Genomic DNA, 21,669 nt, shown 5'->3' on the forward strand with positions numbered 1-21,669 from the left:
CACGGTGTATTTAATCAGCCTGAAATGCATATCTCAACCTGTTCGAGGGTGTCTGCTAGATGGTGCCATTGCTCCATCCAAGGAATCACAGAAATTAACTAACTTGCTAACTTCTGTGGATTTCACATTTGAATAACGGTTAAAGTCTTGGATTAATTTAGTAAGGAAGAGTCCATTTATCCAGGTGTGCTGAGGATACATCAAGTATTTTATACAGTTCAGAATTCAGAGCTTAAAGGTTCTGCTCTTGAATTTGGTCTTTGTGTGCTGTGGATACAAAGGGACCTCCTGGGGTGATGGACAACAGGCTCTTACCAGGGTCCAACTTCAAAAGGGTGTCACAGTCTGTCTGTGTAGACATTTCCTACCAGGAACAAGATAAAACCAGCAGGGTTCCTGGTTTAAAGTGGAGGTCTGTCTACCTGGATTAAGATGGATCTGATTTTTAGGGCTTTCATTGAACTCTGTTTTGGAGATGTGTAGATGGACTTCCTTTTGAAGTAGAAAGTCCTGAGTTCTTATCTGATTCGGGGGTTAATTCGGCCTTGGGAGGTTGCTACAGTGTTGATGTCTGATCTGGCATGTGGTGCAGATCATTTAATGTATTTCTAGATATGTTTTTCTTTTTCTATCACAAAAGTTTCACTGGTAAATAACAAGTCCAACAACTCATTTACGAAGAAATTACAGTCGCTTGCTGATGTTCAAAAAAGCAAGATTCACACCAACATTTCTTCCAAGTTCAATAAAAAATCATGTTGGAAGACTTTGATAATCTTGTAAACAAAGAGACAAACAATATCTCAGTCTTGTTTTTTGTTTTGTTTTTTGTTTTTTGCTTGTTTTTACTACCAACACATAGAAATAATAAATTATTTCGCTTAAAAAGCAAATGGAAGATTCAAGGGTAAAACCCAAGGTGGTTTTTAGATATATAGTTTTTGAAAACAATTACATGTAGCAGTGTGGGGTAAAGTTCCTCCTCCTCCTCGGTGTAGACAATGCAGTCTGCTTTTACCTGTCTGAGCTATTTTCTTTTTCCAACCAGTATCCCCAGGTGCTTCATTGTTTACACAGTTTAGCATCATCTTTGGCTCCAAGTTTTAGTACAAAAGCTATAATGTATAAACTAACAATGGTAAACCATAAAAACGACTGGCTGTTCTTGCAGGTGATGAAAACATACCACATGTACCACACTGAGAGCATCAGCGCTGAGAGCAAACTGAAAGATGCTGAAAAACAAGAAGAGAAGCAGTTCAGCAAGTCTGGAGATCTCAACGTCAACCTCCTTCGACACGAAGACCGCCAACCGAGACGCAGCTCTGTCAGGAAAATCGAGAAGATGAAAGAGAAGGTAAACATAAGATGCGGAGAGTGTTATTTGGTTACACTCACAAGGCATTTATCCTACATAAATCCTGAACCATCAGTTCATCATTGAGGTATGAAACCTTTAAAGATTAGGTTAAACGTTGACAGGATTCGGGCTTACTTAGAAAGTGTGAGAAACCAGCAGACAGACCAGCAGTATAGTGTCAGAAACTGTCGGTGGGACTCTGGTCTGCAGCCAGATGCATAGCAATAACCCGACTGCCTCTCTAACTTATGCAGATTTCTAGTTTGTCTGCCAGCAGCATTGGGCTCTTGGTCTCTGGAGCATTCTGTACTTCAGATGTTACCATGCGTTACTTATTCTGGAGCTCACTCTGGAATTTCTTCATGCAAATGAACACACTCCCATTATCTCATAGGTGCAGGATATCAAAACACTGCCAGTATAACAGAGATTTTCCCTCCTCAGGCAGCTAACTTAAGTGATTCCACCTGCAGTGGAAGCTGAACACTATTTATAACAATGTGGCAATGAATATTTGGCTTTTTTCCTATGCCTTGATGCTAAGCTTTTTTTTTCTCATTATACTGCTTGCAGTCAGGTACAAAGACAAACTCTTCAATAATGAGCAGGAATCTGTTTTTTTATGAGTTGCATCTTAAGTCACCAAAATGCACAAGGCTACTTTATCCGCTCCGCTGAGTATAATAAAGTAAATTTGTGCCATTGCTAAGTTTTCCTTCTGCAGTGCAAAATGAAACAGTTAGGTTTTCTTTACCATCCATCCATTTTTTTCACTGCTCATTCCAATTAAGGCTCATGGGGAAGCTGGAGCCTAGCCCAGCAATTAGCAGGAGAGGAAGGGTACACCCAGCTCGCCAGCTGATCACAGGGCTAACGCAGAGACACAAACAACCATTCATTCCTAGAAACAATTTAGAGGGACCAATTAACTTAACATGCATGTCTTTGGGCAAAAGCTTGAGTGCCTTGAGAGAACCCATGCGTACTGTATGTGGAGACAACATGCAAACTCCACACAGAAAGGCTACTGGCTCAAACCAGCAGCCTTCTTGCAGGGAGGCTGATAACCACCTCACCACTGTGCCGCCTGCAAAGTTTCAGATTATTTTATTCCCTTTACCGCAATGTTTTAAATACAGTTGTATGTATTTGTTTCAATATGCACCAGCAATACAAGTTTAAAAAAACTTAACCAGCAGCGTTGGCCAAATTAAAAACGTACACCTATATAAGATTATATACTACCTAAAAGTCAAAATGAGAAACACATATCTGTTCATATGAATGTAAAAAAAGTCTCCCTTACTGCTAATTTCTCTTGAATTTATACAACAATTATGTGTTTATTTATTGTGGGGAAACCTAACCTTCTGTTTTCAGCTGGTGCAGACAACTCATCTAATGTAAGGCAAAAAACTTGAAAGACCCCTGAATGTCAACATAGTACCTTGATACCATCATTAATGACATTGTTCAGTACTCCATTTGTAAGTGATTCTTCTATTTGGTACTTCAAAAGGCAGCATATGAGCTAAATAAAAGCCAGGCTGTGCCTTTTGACTGAAAGAGGCAGCTTCTTTGTAGCAGGCTTCTCTACGTTTCCTCAGTCTTCTCTACATGGAGGCTGCTGTTGCCTGAATGCACACTTATATTCCCCTGCTGCTTGATTTTCCTTCACCAGCATTTTTTTTCTTCTTCTTCACCTGCTCTGTCTCTTCTCGTCTCCTCAGAGGCAAGCCAAGTATTCAGAGAATAAGCTGAAATGCACAAAAGCCCGGAATGACTATTTGTTGAACCTGGCAGCAACCAATGCGGTGGTGGCAAAATATTACATCCACGACGTCTCTGATATGATTGATGTAAGTATGCGCTTGGAACATGTGTTTGTTTATATCTCAGCTGGGACCTCTGATGTTGATTTAACTTTGCAGCACTGTCACTTTTCTCACCATCTGCTCTCATGTCTCGTTCCCTCTCAGCCTGTTAGCTGTTTGTTTCCAAGCTGCTCTGTGGGACAAAACAAATGCAGTCTCTACGATTTTTTTTTTTTTAGTGCTAATTGTGACATAACAAACCCTGACACTCACATGCTTGTGATTGTTGGCATGTAAATGAGTCGTCTTAGTCAGTAAAGCACATTTCTTCCACTCGATGATTTAAAAGAACATCTTTGGCATTGACAGAGCTTTTTTCCTCTCTCCACGTCGTTCATTTTTTGTTTACGCCGCTTTTGAGAGGTTTGCCGGGACAACGCTGCTTGTCCTTGTAGCCGTCTGCCTCTAGCTGTCATCAAGAAGAATTATAACCAGAACACACACACACACACACACACACACACACACACACACACACACACACACACACACACACACACACACACACACACAAAGTTGCCCTATTGTCTCTCCTTCTCTATTTTCATAGATCAAATTGGATTCAAGAAGCTGTAGATTTTTTGTTACAACTCGACCCTTCCCTTTTGAATCAAATGTAGCACACAGAATCTCATTTCAATTGTTTCTTTTATCCCGAAAATTAAACCCAAAGAGACATTAAAACAAAAAAAGTTCGATTCAAAGGGATATTATTTCAGCTGTAAAATGGCTGCACTGATTACCAGACGCATTATGTGTGCAATGACTTTGCTAAACAAACCACAAACAGTTGGAGGTCGACTGGTCTCTTTTCATGCAGCCTTGAGTGTGGTGAATGTGGTTGCCGCTGGTCTCTAAGCCTCAAGTGACCTAACACCAGTCACCCTGCAGAAAAATAAGTGAAGGGAATTAAAATGAAGACATCTTTTTGCACTGTGTTTAAACTCATTCTATTCAGGCACGCATACATCTCCCTCTTCCGGGAAATGAGGTTTTGTGTAACATTATTTGCATTCTAATCAATGTTTTGCCCATTAATTACAGAGTGTGTGGCAGCTCGCCACAATCTCATTTGTCCCACCACAGTTTCATCATGAACAGAAAAATGCTTGTTGTCATTTGACATTTCTTTTCCCTGCTTAGTTTCCTGCAGTTGCTTTACTAAGACAGGCTTTTTGAAAAAGTTTCTTTCTTTTAGTTTTGTCCAAGAACAAAACAAACAAAACAGATTAAATCTGTGGTCTTCCTTCTGATCTTCACAATTCAGTTCTGATGTGCCGCAGTTTTACCCTGTAATCTGTGAGTTTACATGCCAGATGATGGCACACGTTCTTCAGCATGTCCACATGTCTCGCTTCCCTGCATCATTGTACAAACGGCCTGGTTGTCACATTGCTGCTTGGGGTCAGACCATCCTACAGCCTACATTCGCCACTGAGATGGCTCATTTTCCAGGTCAGCCATGTTAAGAGAGGAACATTATTTGCATTCTAATCAATGTTTTGCCCAAAATGTAGTGAACATTAGTTGTGGTTACACTTGCATTAAGCTACTTCAAGAATGATGGTAATATGATAGTGATAGATGGACGCTGAAAAGATGATTTCTGGCTATCTCTACTTCTTTGCTCAGCAAATGGATTCCGTGTCTGGAAATTTAATGGTCCGTTTCATCCCAAATCCCAAAGAGCTGCAGGGATTTGGACCGAGAACTGGACTGATCTATCTTCCACAGGACAGCAAGAGGCAGAAAGGGCCTTGTTTGGCATGTCCGCTCCAACACAAATCAAATGAGAGCATCTTGCACTGGGATCATATTAATTACTTCTCCGACCCAAGCTGTTATTGGAAATCCTGGATGTTTGTACACCAGATATCTAAGTCATGATTAGTTATAAATGCAAAGAATATGATAAAGAATGTGGGACAGGAGTGTAACGATGGCTGGCTGCTCTAGCATCCTTCCATACAAACACACTAAAACACTTGCAGGCAAGCAAACAAACACCTGCTGAAGAACTAATAACTTGTAGTAGTTCAACAACATCAGGTGTGACTGGGAGCGCATTTGCCATGATGACACATGCGCATACAGAAACACAAACAACATCTCAGCTGCCAACCAGATGCTAACACAGCAAGAGGGGGTGTTGGAAGTTTAATAGCTGGTGTATCCTTCAGAATATGTTGAGTTTTTCTCTGCTTTGCAGATAAATTGGGATTTTTGTTACAAATGAGGTCGGTCACAAGTGTCCCCATGTTTGGAAAATAACGATTAATGTAGAAATAGATCACATTTTTGAAGAAGTTTAATTTTTGTAGAATCAACCAGTGAGATTTGCAGACAGGAATTTTTGCATTAGTCATGCCGAAATTATGTTGTAACTGACATTACACACATACTGCCATAATGGCGGAGGTGCCGTGGACCCAAAAGCAGGACAAGGGAGCCAGACTTGCAGAAGTAGAAGGGTTTTAATCCAGGAAACTACAGGTATGTTAACATGGGGAACTAAGGATAAGTTAACACAATGATGCAGTCCCGGGGAACAGAAACCAAGAAGTATATACACACACACACACACACACACACACAAATATAACAAGACGCAGGTGGAACGATTCAACTAATGAGACCAGGTGAGCTGATTACCGGAACGCAAAACAGGAAACTAGACAAAAAGAAACTAGGAAAACTACAAACTAAAACAGGAAACTAGAACTCAGAAACAAAACAAGAAACCAAGACCAAAAACACAGAACATGACACACACACACACACACACACACACACACACACACACACACACACACACACACACAAACAAATAATCTTTTGGATGTACACAAATTGATCACGACACACATTTCCACACAGTTAAATAAAATATAATAACCTCTCCCTAATTACGTAGAATGAACACATTTACCCTTTGGTTGTATTTGTTGGTTTATCAGATTACAGTATATTCATTTATTGTCTTTGCAGTAAATCCATATGTGTACAAATAAGTGCATTCAAAACGGTTGGAAATTTTTCTGAACCAGTTAAAAGTTTTATCTGAAATGAATACTTGTATATGAACTTATGAGAATGCATACACACTTCACAGTAATACTTCCTAAATTACTCTATATATTTTTAACAGAGTTTTGGGCTCTAGTGGCCTTGATTTCCTAGCAGCTTGACGGAAAAAGGCGATGAGAGAGTGGGGAATGACATGCAGCAAAGGGCCCCAGGTCAGGATTCAAACCTGGGCCAACTATGCTGAGGAGCCATAGCCTCATGGGGGGGTCACTCCATCAGATGATCTAGACACCACCCCAGATTACTTGACACATCCTCGTAATCATCTGTGCATTACATCCCCTCACTACACAGGGGTTGTTGGTTTCCTGAAATTATCCAACAAGAACGAATTATTTGAGAACATAAACACAATATTTACATGTTAAAAGCACCCATTTCTATTTAGCAAGTTAAACAGGTGCCTTAGTTGTCTCTTTTTTAAAGTGAGTAGGCTAAATGTTATGTAATAAGAGTAATTGTTTCAAAATGATCGCAGATCAATAAATGTTCTATCTTTAAATATAATCACAGTTTTAAAACAACTGTGCTTGGAAAATGAAAATTTGAAAAAAAAAGAAAAGACATCAATGAGCTTGAATTTAAGCTTGCCCAGTTCTCTGCTCCTGCAAGCCGCTCCAGTAGATGTTTGAAAGTGCTTTAACTCTGTTTGCATTTTTAAAAAGGGACTAATTTACTCCCCTCAGACGTGAGTCTACTGAGCCAGTTTGACGGAGTGGTGCAATGAGGTTTGTGCACAAAGCAGAGAGACTACTTCCTCAGTGTTAAAGAGTTTTAAAGAGCGTTTACTTAGTGATTTACAGTGTTGTCAGATGCCCCAAGCTCCCTCTAAACCTCCTCTCTACTATCCACTGCTTAATTAGGTTACTTCATACAGCTCTGTGTGATAAGGCTCTGTAATTATCCCTGGTGTCCTACTGTGCCAGCTCCTGTAATTCTATAAACTGTACTTCTATTTTCGAACGATAACATGAAGCAGAACATAATTTGGTATTTAGTCAGTTTAAAAGGCCTGAACTTGCAGAAAGTTGTTTAGAATAATGCTGCACAATCAGAAATGTTCCACATTAAATTTATGATTCCCTGTTGAATTAGTCTTAATTTGTCTGGTTACAGAACAGCTAAACCTACAGCAACTCCATTTGTTTAACAGCACACCTTCGTGCAAACATAAAGTGCATTTCACCACATTAGCACTGCATTTCCCAGTGTAAAGTAATTCTTCATCATCAGAATAAATGCAGTTGCTGTCACACGTGCAAAGTGGTTTTTGGGTTACTCATCAGTTGTTTTTGTCTCCACAGTGCTGTGACCTAGGCTATCATGCAAGTTTGGCTCGCACCTTCAGAACCTACTTGTCTGCAGAGTACAACCTGGAGACATCGCGCCACGAGGGACTGGATATCATCGAGAATGCGGTGGACAACCTGGACTCCCGCAGTGACAAGCACAAGATCATGGATATGCATAACCAGGTGTTCTGTCCTCCGATGCGCTTTGAATACCTGCCACACATGGGAGATGAGGTGATCTTCATCTGTTTATTCCTTATATTACAGATTTAAAGCTTTTTTTTTTTTTTTTTCATAAATCAACTCTTAGCACTGATCTGCTGTGTTTGTTCCAATGCATTTACCCCTTCCCTTTCAGGTTTGCCAGGTCAGCGCCCAGCAGCCCGTCCAGACTGAACTTTTGATGCGCTACCACCAACTTCAGTCTCGTTTAGCAACTCTAAAGATCGAGAATGAGGAGGTCAGGGTTTATGATTTATTTAAAAAAAAAAAAAAAAAAAAAGAGCGAGAGAGAGAGACAAACATTACTCTGGTTTTCCCCAGAGTCACCATGCCATCAAAGGGTAAAATACCAAGTAGAAGGACCACATCACCATCTGTTCTCCTGTCATTTCCTTTAAAATCACTGTCACACTGCAGGAGCTGGAATATGTGTAGATCATCACAGTGCCCATATTGCACTTTCTACTCTGTCTTGTATGAAATTGTCTGTTTCGTCTCCAAGGCGAGGTCTTCTTATAAAGACCAGACATAAATGTGCACATGGAGGTGGCACTGGCTCTGTGACTTCTCTGACTGTGTTGTGTTTAGGAGGATAATGGAGGAGCTGTGCTATTACTGGAAACTACATGTATTCATCAAAGAGTCTTTGTCAGCCATTCCAGGAATGGCCTTTCCTCGCCAGGCACATATTTCATGTCTTGGTCTATTGTATACCTGAGCGACAGGCTGCTATCAGCTTATGTTCTGGATATATTCTGAAGCGGTGATTTCAGCGCAGTCCAAGGTTTTGTTGCTTATGGATCAGATTGTTTGTAGAATGAATATACTAGGTCCATAAATAACCCACTATTGCCTTTGCAAGTATCATCAGCTGCTTGATGTTTTCATAAAACAAAAGCAATAATGCTCATAAAACAGAAAATATTAACTTTTGTCCATTTCAATCTGCTCCGTTCCCATGGTGAAATCTAACTAGGTGAGGAAGACTTTGGATGCCACCATGCAAACCCTGCAGGACATGCTGACAGTGGAAGACTTTGACGTGTCGGATGCCTTTCAGCACAGCCGCTCAACTGAATCCATCAAGTCTGTGGCGTCCGAGTCGTACATGAGCAAGCTCAATGTAGCCAAGAGGAGGGCAAACCAACAGGAAACTGAAATGTTCTACTTTTCAGTGAGTTCATGCCGACCTGTTTATTGGTCCAAACTGCATGAACCTGCGTTTTGTAACGCTTAATCATCATCATATTAATCATCATCTCCATATATTTGTAAAGCAGAAGCTGAAACTAGGAATGTTCAATATTGGCTTTTTTCCCCCCATCATCCGATATACCAGTTTTGTCCAGCTCTTAAGTTTTAATACTGATATCAAACGATACCAACGGACTGAAGATACTCAGACGAAGCGTTTGATATATGATAGAGGCATGTTGTGTAAAAGTTATGTGATTAAAGAATTGCATTTTAATGTCGATTATTTCGGTATCCTGATAATATCAGGATACCGATAATATCGATATACCGATAATGCTGGACGTTTCTAATTAAAACGCCAGAATTAAAATAATGTCGATTTTGCACATCTGTCTTGTTTGACTGGATTCATGTTTAATAAATTAGCACTTCCAACTAACTCCTGCCCTCATCTCTCCATCTAGAAATTCAAGGAGTACCTGAATGGCAGTAACCTCATCATTAAACTACAGGCCAAGCATGACTTACTGAAGCAGACACTGGGAGAAGGTGACGCACCTTTTCTTTTCATTAGTCTGAATCCTTCTTATCATGGTGTGCCCAACCAGCACCCCTAATGGTGTGCACGTGTGTAGTCTGATCATCATGACCCAGAAAATCTTCTCATCCGTCTGCAAAACTCTTGCCTTCAGGGTTGCAGTAGTACTGCTCGGATCTAATAAGCAGAGAATGAGATATAGGAGACTACAAAGACATGCGACAATTTAAAAAGCAGCAAAGAAAAAGATGAAATGGGAGTTCAAAACTAGTAATACTACCCCCCCCCCCCCCCCCCCCCCCCCCGCCCCCTCCCAAAAAAACCCAAAAAACGGACCACATCTACTTTGAGGTGTTATTTCCTCTTTGAACTTATCTTGATTGGTTAAAATATTACCCAGTTAGTTCTTATATGGTGTAGCCACAGGGAGGGTTTCCATTTCCAGGCTGCAGGAAAGAGGATTTCCTTGGCTCCACCTTTTCCCCAGAGATCCCCCTGTCACCTCAGCCATGAACAGTTTACGCCCAATCAATCTGCTGGACTAAACCAGGGCCCGTTTCTGCAGCTGTTCCTGCATTACAGCTTTACTTATTATGAAAGGGCACAAGGTGTAGCCAGCTGAGGCCACAGAGCCCCTCCATATTTATGCATGTTTCAAATTTAGAATATATTCATTGCCTGATGATTAATTTCATCCTCAGGCCTCAGAATGTCCTTGTGACTCCTTCTCAGTTGGCAAACAATCAGCTGCATGCTGTCTATCTCATAAAAACTCAAATGATACTGTGGTCAAGTGTCCACGGCGGAGCAGCTGAGAGTGTAAGAGCGGAGCATATGGTGTCTCCAGGTACCACCCCGTGTTTAATTATTTAGCTGATCAATCATGGATGAGTCGTGCTCATTAGTTCATTGCCTCACACTTAAAATAGCTTGTTTGTGTTTGTGCGCGGGTGGCCATCAGCATGGCTGAGGGAACAAGATGAGACTGGTGAGTGCCACATGGCGTTCACATCTTGCTGCATGTATTAATAAAAACATAATGCTGAGCTCTGGTACCACGCAAGATGCTGCTAACTTATCTATCAGAGCCAATCTGCCTGAAGAAGATCAATTAGTTTTTTATGTTTTGTGGGTTTTTTTTTAACTCTCGTCTAATGTTGAGATAAGTTGGTCAGAAGTAGAAAAGGGGTATTGTTCAGTGGAATCACGGCAGGAGAAACGTGTTATTTCTTCACATAAATGCTCCAGAGTCCGGGCGCCATCTGCTAGAATGATGTTCTGAGAAATGTGTTTGCTTTTTTACACCATTGTAAGACACAACCAGGAAATGTTAGAATCTTTCAGTCCTCTGGTCTGCTGTTTTGAAAAGTAGGACGGATGCCTTGTCACTGTTGGACAAAGACATTCCCAGTTCTTAAACACACACAGACATTTTTTCATGGCGTGACCAGGAGGTTTTTCCTCAGATTTCCAGTCAGCCAAAATATAAATCTGTACAAATATGCACTTGTGTTGTCTGAAAGCCACAACAAAGGGCTCAGTGAACCAACACTGACATTGTTCAGTGTCACAACTGATGGCCCCTCCCTCCCGAACCTGCAGCTGCCACCCCTGTCTTTTTTTTTTTTTTACTCTGAGAGGAGGCCTATGACCCTTCAGGGTCCTCTGCATCCCCTGAGACCTCAGTGATGACTCCATGGTGGCTTTGTCCAAGAATGGTGTTAGCACTGTTCCATTCATCACTCCCCCAATAGTGATGTTGTGTGTCACAAAACCCTTCAGTGAGGCAGGAGGCTGGCTGAGGTCTGTATAATGTGTATCATAAAGACACAAGTATATGACATGCCTCTCTTTTTGTTTTTTTCCTCAGGGGAGAGGGCGGAGTGTGGAACGACAAGGTAAGATCCCCATCTGAGGAGTGAACTGTTTCTAATCCCATGAAGCATTTGCTTGTTCCGTTCATTTTAGCTCTTCAGACTGTTAAAGTCCACTGTCAAAAAGAAAAGCTGACAGATTGACAGGCGCTGTTTAAACGCCCCACCAGAAAAATATTTAAGACAGAATTTTAAAAGTGTGTCACAAAAAGGGATTTTTAAATATATGTTGCCACATAAATGCGTGTTTGTACAATATCTTAATGTCATTAAAGAATTATATCGTATAAGAAAGTATATGTGCAAGTCAGAAAACAGAAAAACATTTTCTTGAGTATGCTGTAATGATTTAGTGGTTTATTTAAATTCTTGTTAAATTCTAACTAGTTTGGATTTTTCTCAAACTGACTGATGTTAAGTTTTCATGTTATTCAGGATTTATGTGGATGTGTGTGGTTAAAACATTTATAGTAATGGATTAAACAGGACTGTTTTTTTTGTTGTTGTTGTTGTTTTTATGGTTCATAGAGTTCCATTTGAATGAAATGTCATTTTTCAGCAGAAGTAACGTGTGGAACATTTAAATTCATTTAATTTTCAAGATTTTGTTTTCTGAATAATTATCAAATTAAAAAACAGCTTTTTTTTGTTGTTTATACTTTTCGTAAATATTCTTGCTTTGTTCATTACCTCACATAAACAGGATGTTCTTTAAACTTCTATATTTAGAAATTGTTTTTTTTTCCCTTGCCTTTTCAACCATGTCTGGTTTTTTAGTTTCACAAAATATGGTGTTTTTGTTCCTCTTGTCCATCGTTTCCCAGGCCCCCCATCCTTCCCCCCAAACCACAGAAAATGCGGAAACCTAGGCCACGCTCCATGTATAACCATAAGCTGTTTAATGGCAATATGGAGACCTTCATCAAGGTACACCCTGGTGGTGGCGTATGACTGGGCAGCCCCTGTGGTGCAGGAGGGAAGGCAGCTAGAGCCTTCATTCTCACTCTGTTCCTCCCTTTAGCCCTCTATTTGTGCCTCTTCCAGCTGCCTTTGGTCTTGATATAACGCCTCTGTTTAACCTCTAATCCTCCTCCTTCCTTCCGTGGTTCTGCTGGTGCACACAGACACAGCAGCAGTCAGCTGTCTCTTCATTTCCCTGCAGAACAATATACCATCACTGGCTTTCTCTTTTAAATCCAGTCACTCTGTGAATAACAGAAGCAGGAGACAGCGGTGCATCTGCTTTGTCCCCTGATGCTCCCAGTCCTATCTGAAATTCTGTAGCTTTCCTGTCGCCAGTCCCTGTGCATATGCTTTTTTTTTTAACCTCCAGAAGGGCCATTCATTGTTTGGGCTTTTCTAACTCTGTGGTTATCTGTCCTTCTTCCTCTGCTTCTCTGTGCTTTGCTGCTTTCTGTCCCAGAGGAAGAAGGAATGCCCGTACCCGTATTCAGGTACCGCTGTTGTTATAGAATACCTAACAGGAAAAGAGGCAAACTAATGATGAAATGGCAATAATAGCAATTTATATGCTTCTGCTGTGCTGTTGTGTTTGAAATATTTCTTTTCTAATGTTTTAGTTATTTGTTGTTATTATGTATTATTAAGTTAATATTTGTGATTGAATACATATCTAGACACGAGAATAAATATCAATACTTTATGTTGTATAGTCATTACATGTTCTGTTGGATTTATTCTTTTTGTTTTAATGCCAAAAGTTGTTTTGATTTGATTTATCTTCACATTTTATTTGATCTTTTTTTTAGGATTCGGGTCAGCCGATTCCCCTTGTGGTTGAAAGCTGTATCAGATACATCAATCTATATGGTAAGTCTCCCATCATGCTGTTTTGGCCGTGACTTCTGAGCCAAAGGGCAGAAAAAGCAAGAAAAATATGAAACTCTTTGAAAACTCCTGCAGCTCTCATATGGAGTGGCAGCAGCTGCTGGACGAGGCAATCTCCTTCCAGAAATAGCTGCAGGTACCGAAAGTGACCTACCCTCTGTCACAGAGGTGCTTCACTGTCTGCCGGAAGTGTCACACCTTCATAACAATAGATCACACTCAGAGTTTTGAAAGTCCAATTGGTCTTTGTTAGTCAGTTCAGCTCCCCTCCTTCACCTTCTTTATAACTCCTCCCTGTATACCGTGGCATCTGTCTTCAGCTCATTGCTGTAGCCTGCAGGCCTTTGCTCTGGATCTGGACCTAATGAAACTACAGAAAACTGATTAGAGCCCTCTAACTGGAACCACATGCTGCAGGCTCACTGAGGGGCCCTCTCCTGGAAAAATTCCCATCTCCCTTTGTGACTAGATTACATTTCCTGCTCTGTGTTATACGTTTCCAGTGGGCTTTTGTGATGCTGGTAATGTGGTTTGGAGATAATGGTAGTTGACGTTACTCTGGATCAGTAAATTCTGGTTTGCATTTCTCTCAGGGTTGCAGCAGCAGGGAATATTTCGTGTGCCAGGATCACAGGTGGAGGTCAATGACATTAAAAACTCATTTGAGAGAGGTGAGTCCATATATTCCCTATTGTCATGTCAATAATACTTCAACAGAATAGACTTATTTAATTTGTTTTCTCAACAAATGTTAGCATTAAAACACAGATTTTCCTCTTTAGGTGAAGATCCCCTGATTGATGACCAAAATGAGCATGATATAAACTCAGTGGCAGGAGTTCTGAAGCTGTACTTCAGAGGACTGGAGAACTCTCTGTTTCCAAAGGAGCGTTTTTTGGACTTCATCTCTACAATCAGTGAGTAAACAGAAAATAATCAAAGGAGTTGTGAGTGAAGCAGAAGATATGGAGAAAACCAATTTTACTTTATGTGTACACCTTGTAGCGCTGCGGCTTGTCAGGGAGCCAGAAAGCCACATCAGTCTACAGAGCCATGTGCAAGTTTACTACAGGATAGCTTTCTTGCTGTTTCTAATGGGATGATCATTCTGTTCACTTTAGGAATGGTGTGACAGAATCTGGCCCTTTATTCCAATAACCTCCGGCTGCAGCCTGGAGAATGAGGCGGGGCTGGATATTTGGTGGGGTTGGACGTCCAATGGGTGTGGTTGAATGTGAAATGGGCATGGTTAGAGTTAGGGTTAGGCTTAATCCATAGACTGTATATAAAGAGATGGACGTAGCCTCCGTGACGTCACCCGTAGGTTTTCTGAAGAGCTGAATTGAAGCTCAGTGGGCGGTTCCTACCATCGCCATGTTGGCAGCGTCACGCGCGTCGTCTCGCCCGGAAAATACAAATATGGGCAAAGAGGTGGAGCTGAGAGGGCAGCCGTGAGCGTCATGGTGGATGATTGACATCGAGCGAACTCCGAGCTTTCTGTAGCTAAAAGCTAACCGGGCTAACCCCGAGATAACGGGAGCTACCCAGCTAACGGAGGTAAGCAGGCTAAAGCTAAGTCACATTGTTAACCAGCTAAATACTGCGGTTGTTCTACGTTCTTCTTACTTGAAGCCAGAGATTGGTACCTGTCAATCAATAGGACATGCCCCTAAATTTGCCGACCTTGGAGATTAAATTACTTTAAAATGGGCGAGTTAGGAAAAAATTCACTCCACCCACAGTTGTCATGAAGGTAAACCTGACCTATAAACCTAAAATGGATTTTTGAACCAGGCTGTAGACATGTTTATTTCTGCCGGGAAGTTGGCCTTTTTAACATGGGAGTCTATGGGGATTTGCTCTGTTTTGGAGCCAGCCTCTAGTGGATGAAGGGGGAACTGCAGTTTTATGCACTTCCGCATAGGCTTCACTTTTAACCGCCAGAGGTTGCCGCTTGGCTTAATCCAATCAAAATGCTGAGGGGGCGGAGTTAGACATCAAACCCCACCCAATATCCAGCCTCGCCTCATTCTCCAGGCTGCAGCCAAGATCCTCTCCTTTATTCTGCCTCAGAATTTTTTTTTTTTTTTTTTTTTTTAACAACCATGTTAAAATTAAAACAATTGATAAACTGCACAAGTATGACTTGTTCAGAAAAGTTGCCAAGGCAAAGCTGCTTCTCCCTAAAAACAATGTGGCAGCACAGCTTAGGTTTGCTAACTGCATCTGAACAAACCACAAAATTAGTGGAAGAATGTCCTTTGGATCAGTGAGACCAAAGTAAAGATTCACAGGATGACATTTGGTGAAACTAAAGTACCTGCAAGACATTTAGCAGACTCCATTCCAGAGTCAAGTATGGCACCATCTGTCTGACAGTTAAAACTTGGCTGAAACTGGGTCATTCATGAGAGCAATGACCCATAACACAACAGAAAGAATCAAAGTCCAGGCTTTAACCTGATTTAAATGTTGTGTTGTGAACTTAAGAGAACTGTGCATTAACAAACTCCTGCAAAACTCAAAGAGCTGGTGCAAAGATTTGAAGAAAAACTGACCAAAATTCCTCCACAACAATACAGTCGCACAAGGTCATTGCTGCTAAAGGTAGTTCTACAATCACAAGGTGTTATTAGTTTTGCATGTGACCACATTATTTCACAGCATAAAGTAGCATTGTTAAACTGCTTCATTTTTTGTCTGTTGTGTTTCAGAGCTGGAGTCTGGAGCTGAGAGAGCACATCACATCCAGCAGATCATTGTGACCCTCGCTCGAACAGTCATTATTGTCATGAGATACCTTTTTGCTTTTCTCAATCAGTGAGTCACACTACTCCCCTTAAAGCCTTAGCTGTTGTTGTGCACAAAATGGAGTGTAAAGATGACTTTCCTCCTTGCTCAATCTCTGTAGAGGATATGTCATTGACTCTAGCGTCGTACCTGGAGGACACATGTAATTCTGATCTGTGATGAGCACTACGCCAGACATACAATAAACAGATATGGAGCTAAGAAGATAAGACCTGAATAACCTGCTGTGTACTGCTTCATCTGCTTGAAAGTTATTTGCCGGCTTGGAAACTCTTATGTCACTAAAGTTGTATACAGCCTTCTGATAGTGGATTTTATTTTAGGTTCTTTTAATGGGTTCAAATACAGCACAGAGTGTGACTACTTCCTGCTGGGGTGTTTGTACTCAGGCTTAGCTTGTTAATAATGTGCAGAGACTTCCTTCTGCAGCTCTGATGATTTAGTTTCCAAGAATAGGTTAATGGGTTTGTTAGATAAGTTGATTTGTTGCATGGGTTGGATAATTATTGTATTTTTCTAAGCAGAGGTCTAACTCAGCTGTGCATTAATGCATATAAGCCCTTATGTCAGAGCAAAATGAATGAGAAGTTTGTGGTTTTTTTTAAAGAATTCTCTACTATTGTGCAGAGCTGTTCCCTTCAGATCATGGCATTGACAATTTCTAAAGCAGCTATTATTCATTTGTTTCCAGCAGTGACCCATGTACATACTGATATGTGACGAGTTACTCTCAATTTGTGGATATTTTTAGCACCTTTAGGCAGGATGCTAAGGTTGCGCAATCTATAGCTTCTTCTCTTTCAGTTCAGCTTTGATTCAGTTGCAAATGCTTTAGAAAATAAGCAGAAAACAGGATATTTTCTCAAGTGCCCATGGAGCCTAAGATAAAAAGGACAGAAAATTTAAAATTATGTTTGTCGACAAAAACGTGGCTATAAATCAGAGCTAATATTATGCATGGAAATGTACTGAGATCATAGCTTATGTTTGCTGGTGATGAGGGGGCCTACAGGAAGCATTAGCAGCTTTTAGAAGTAATGCACAGTTTGATTATATATGATGAATTCCAAATGTTTATCGAACTGAAGCCTTAATTCACAAAAAAGGAGAAAAACAGATGATTTTTTTTTAAACAAGTAACTTACTTTAAGGTCTGCTAGTGCAGGAAAAGGTCAGAAGGTAGAGACTAGTTAATTAAACCCTGCTGCTAGACCTTATGCTATGTTTGTATGTATGTTATAGAACTGAGTCCTTAAATGAGTGCATCTAAAACTCCACAGAAACTGGAGACTGGTGGGGTTTTCTTAAAATGTGTCTCATTGACACATTTCTTTCACACGGAGACCAACAAGCAGAAACAGGGTTCTCAGTCGAACTACATGATGCAGAGCAAAATGCAGAGTTGGAAGAATAATAAATAAAACAGCGACCCTTTGTGTGAATCTTTTTACTCTGTCTGTGCATGTGTACCTGGACCATCTTGGCAGCTGCAGTGGCGGCGCAGCTTCTTTATTTAGATAAACGTTCAGGGGAATTCAGGAAAAATAGGTTGGGAAACACTGTTTTCCTGGACCAGAACTTAATCTGCCATATTATGGTATCTTAAGAGTTTCATGAACTGAAAAATGATCATTTAAGATAAGTTTATAAAAATCTAATGATGCCTTCTTGTCTAAAAGTCTCTCCCAGTACAGTGACGAGAACATGATGGATCCGTACAATTTGGCTATCTGTTTCGGTCCCACCCTGATGCCCATACCAGATGGCCAGGATCCCGTGGCGTGTCAGGCGCATGTCAATGAAGTCATCAAGACCATCATCATCCATAATGAGGTCATCTTCCCAAATCAACGTGAGCTGGATGGACCAGTATATGAGAAGTGTATGACAGGTGGAGAGGAGTATTGGTAAGTGTTAGCTTTATTTGTGCTGTGCCTTTTATTTGCAAGCTTTTTGCTTAGACACGGTCATTGTTGATTGAATTAGTAGTTAACCCTTTCTTTTTTACTTTTGTATTTGCTGGTGTAGTGACAGCCCCCACAGTGAGCCAGGAACCATCGATGAGGCTGATAATGGAACTGAACCGCACACCAGTGATGAAGGTTTGTTCAAAAGCCATATACTGGTTTGTATTGAGAAGCTTTTTTCATAAAGGTGGTATATTTTAGCTTGGATTGCAGCACATCCATGCCAGAAGCCCACTCCCCCAAAAGCCCTTACTGTAGCTTTAAACTGGTACTGTTCATTCACTCGGGCTGTTTCTTTATTTCCTCTCTAAGGTTGGTGGAATTTTTAGCTCTCATGCGACACAACGCACCGCAGAGTTTGTATAAAATGCGTGATGGTTTTTATAAGGCGGTGTGGCTCAGAAAGCTTTAAGCGCAGACTGACCTTTTTATTAAGCGCTCTTCACTGAGAAGTGAGCGAGGTTTCAGCAGCAGCTTCTGATCGCAAAGGCTTATGCGATGTTTGAAGCTGAAGGCAAGTTGAGTAAACAGTACTGGCATGCAGCGCAGCCTCTTTGATCCACATTTCTCTGTGTGTGTGTGTGTGTGTGTGAGTGTGTGCCTCCCCCCCCTCTCCTGCACACTCTTTGTTCAGTGTTAGTCAGCAATTCTCCTGGGACTTTCTCCTTTGTATTGTATTTCCCCAGTTGTCCTTTGAGCTTTGAATACATAACTGGGGCAGGCACCAGAGCTATAATCCTAGTTCTACATGAAATTGCATCTCCTGAACTGATGTGATGAGGACTTCGGTGAACCTTTCTTTGAACCAAAGTGTCTATGTTTGGTTCGAATGCTGACCGTATCTTTGTTTCCTTGCTCTTAGCAAAGAAAACAAAGGCCGTTTCCCTGATGTTGCAGTTCCTCCTGCATGGGAAGCCCATGTGATGCTGTGGGCTTTAGTGCTGCAGTTTGATTCCTCTGGCAGCAGTTTATTTGTCATAAAATAAAAAACAGATTAATTTCAAATTAGAGCTTATCCCCTGCTGTGACGCTCGCAGCCTCTCGCTTTTATTTTGAGCATAATTGAAACAGAACTTGAACAATGCTGCTCTTTAATTGGTCTCAGACTGCAGCATCGGTGTTGTCTCAAAGCTCCGGTGGCTTTTTGAAATGAAACTTTCTGGGTGTTCTCTGTGAATGAGAGGACGTTTGCTCAGAGGTGGCTGCAGTTTAACTGTTAACTGTGACTGACCCCTGCTGGCGTGTTGAAATATACAACACACGTATTTCTAAAAGGTAACATGCAAAGCAAAAACATAATGGCTTTATAATTCAGTCTTGATACTCATTAAAATGGTAGTGGCCTTTCATTCATTCATTCATTTTCTTAACCGCTTAATCCAATTCAGATCGCGGGGAAGCTGGAGCCTATCCCAGCTGGCTTTGGGCGACAGGCAGGGCACACCCTGGACAGCTCGCCAGTCCATCGTTGTGGCCTATTTCTTTTTATTTGACCTGTTTGTAACAGTGATTATTATTATAATCACTAAAAATAAATGAGTTGATATACTGTGAAGTTTATGCCAGCACCATGCTCAAAAATGATGTTCGGACGGGTTCTCACTCTGCAGGTCTTCTGTAAAGGTTTAACAATTAAAATAAACAATTGCTATTGCCTAAAAATATAACATACTTCTCATTGTTTTGATGTAAGATTTCAGGAATATGCAGTTTGAGGTTGTTTTTATGAAATAATCATTCATTCATTATCCTAACCACTTAGTCCAATGAAGGGTCACAGGGAAGCTGGAGCCTATCCCAGCAGTCTTTGGGTGACAGGCGGGGTACACTCTGGACAGCTCGCCAGTCCATCGCAGGGTCATACAGAGACAAACAACCACTCACGCTCACACTCACTCCTAGGGGCAATTTAGAGTAACCAATTAACCTAACATGCATGTCTTTGGACGGTGGGAGGAAGCCGGAGGACCCAGAGAGAACCCACGCATACACGGGGAGAACATGCAAACTCCATTCAGAAAAGACACTGTCCAAGCCTCGCCCCAGCTGAGGATTGAACCTGTGACCTTCTTCCTGTGAGGCCACGGTGCTGACCACTACGCCTCCGAGCAGCCCAGGAAATAATCAGTCTTGCCTAAAACAGATGCATTTTGGACACAATGCATGTTGCTCCAAAATCTGGATATATTGTTCTGCATTAACATTATCCTTGTCATGCACTGAAATTCATCTCATTGAAAATTTCTTGGATGCACCATGTTCTCTACTGCTCCAACATGTTTTATTGCACTGCTGTCTGTTTGTCTGGAGATTGCAGAGTTTCTGTATTGATTATCAGCCTTGCTTCTTGTGTGAAAAGATCTCCAGATTCAGTGCAGCTTTTACTGACGTGATGATACCTGATGATAGAATTTACAATTTCTTTGCAGTTTATATTTAACCCTTTAAATCACTGCATTGCTGGCAATGCAAAATATCATTCATATTCATAATATAGTACTAGTTCTGAAATCTTAAAATATAATGACATCTTTTAAAAAAAAAAAAAAAAAAAAAAAAAAAAAAAAATACACTGCCTTTCTGAGATGTTCCAACAAACAACATTTGACCTGCTGTTTTTGGACTATTTTTCTATTCAATTTTAGCTTCAAATTATTTTCAAATTGTTGCATTTTCTTTTTCATTTAAACCATATCCTTAAAGGTTTGTGTTGTTATATACTAAATCGGGGTGTCCGAAGCTGGTCCTGGATGGCCACTGTCCTGCAGGATTTCTGCCTGCTCCAACACATCTGGGTCACATTTAATGAATCTAAAAGCCAATGAAGTTCTGCAGAATGACTGATTCATTTGATTCAGGGATACATGGAAAACCTGCAGAATCGTGGCCCTGGTGGACCGGAGGTTGACATCCCGGCACTAAATGTTCTTGTTGATCAAGTTGAGGGTAGAACTTACCAGAATATGGTCATGTTTTTACCTGAAATATAACTGTGGACATGTTTTTGATGAGTCTTTGCTTGTGGTGTGTTGCAGAAGTTGAGCAGATTGAGGCCATCGCCAAGTTTGACTATTCAGGACGAAGTCCCAGAGAGCTGTCATTCAAGAAGGGGGCTTCTCTGCTTCTGTATCACAGAGCTTCTGAAGACTGGTGGGAGGGCCGTCATAATGGCGTGGATGGCCTCATCCCCCATCAGTATATTGTAGTACAAGATCTGTAAGTAGCATCAGAACCTGCTTCTGCAGACTTCTGTGAAAACTCTGATCATTTAATGTTTCAGTTTTTAAGTAATGTTCTAATTATTAAGCTACAGTTAATAATTACTACAGTTCAGTGTGATGGAGGGTTTGTTTATAAGCTGAGCTCAGAACAGCTGATTTTGCTTTTTCAGGGATGATGCATTTTCAGATAACCTCAGTCAGAAAGCAGATAGTGAAGCGAGCAGCGGACCCTTACTGGAAGAAAAGGGCTCATCTAAAAATGACATCCCGTCACCTTGTGAGCAGTCACCAGATTACAACTTTGGAGGAGTCATGGGGAGGTGAATAAAATTAAGAGCAAAAACCTTCTATCTTGTAAACGACTGGAAGAGTTGTCTT

The 21,669-nt window shown here is 40.9% G+C and overlaps 1 protein-coding gene across 1 annotated transcript in view; it reads left to right on the forward strand.

The window, feature by feature from the left end:
- The window catches only part of srgap3 (SLIT-ROBO Rho GTPase activating protein 3), a gene marked incomplete at both ends in the record, with an annotated part of 68,243 nt that overhangs the window by 42,068 nt on the left and 4,506 nt on the right, over positions 1-21,669 (forward strand). Inside the window, 16 exons of the mRNA XM_079241642.1 lie at positions 1,172-1,357; positions 3,091-3,219; positions 7,626-7,847; positions 7,972-8,073; positions 8,812-9,009; positions 9,497-9,581; positions 11,441-11,468; positions 12,269-12,371; positions 13,214-13,274; positions 13,886-13,963; positions 14,075-14,209; positions 16,007-16,112; positions 17,783-18,010; positions 18,132-18,205; positions 21,106-21,286; positions 21,462-21,611. Coding sequence (XP_079097768.1) covers positions 1,172-1,357; positions 3,091-3,219; positions 7,626-7,847; positions 7,972-8,073; positions 8,812-9,009; positions 9,497-9,581; positions 11,441-11,468; positions 12,269-12,371; positions 13,214-13,274; positions 13,886-13,963; positions 14,075-14,209; positions 16,007-16,112; positions 17,783-18,010; positions 18,132-18,205; positions 21,106-21,286; positions 21,462-21,611 — 2,066 coding nt within the window. The remainder of the gene's footprint in view (positions 1-1,171; positions 1,358-3,090; positions 3,220-7,625; positions 7,848-7,971; positions 8,074-8,811; positions 9,010-9,496; positions 9,582-11,440; positions 11,469-12,268; positions 12,372-13,213; positions 13,275-13,885; positions 13,964-14,074; positions 14,210-16,006; positions 16,113-17,782; positions 18,011-18,131; positions 18,206-21,105; positions 21,287-21,461; positions 21,612-21,669) is intronic.

Source organism: Telmatherina bonti (assembly GCF_933228915.1).
Source record: "Telmatherina bonti genome assembly, chromosome: 6".
Taxonomy (NCBI): Eukaryota; Metazoa; Chordata; class Actinopteri; order Atheriniformes; family Telmatherinidae; genus Telmatherina; species Telmatherina bonti.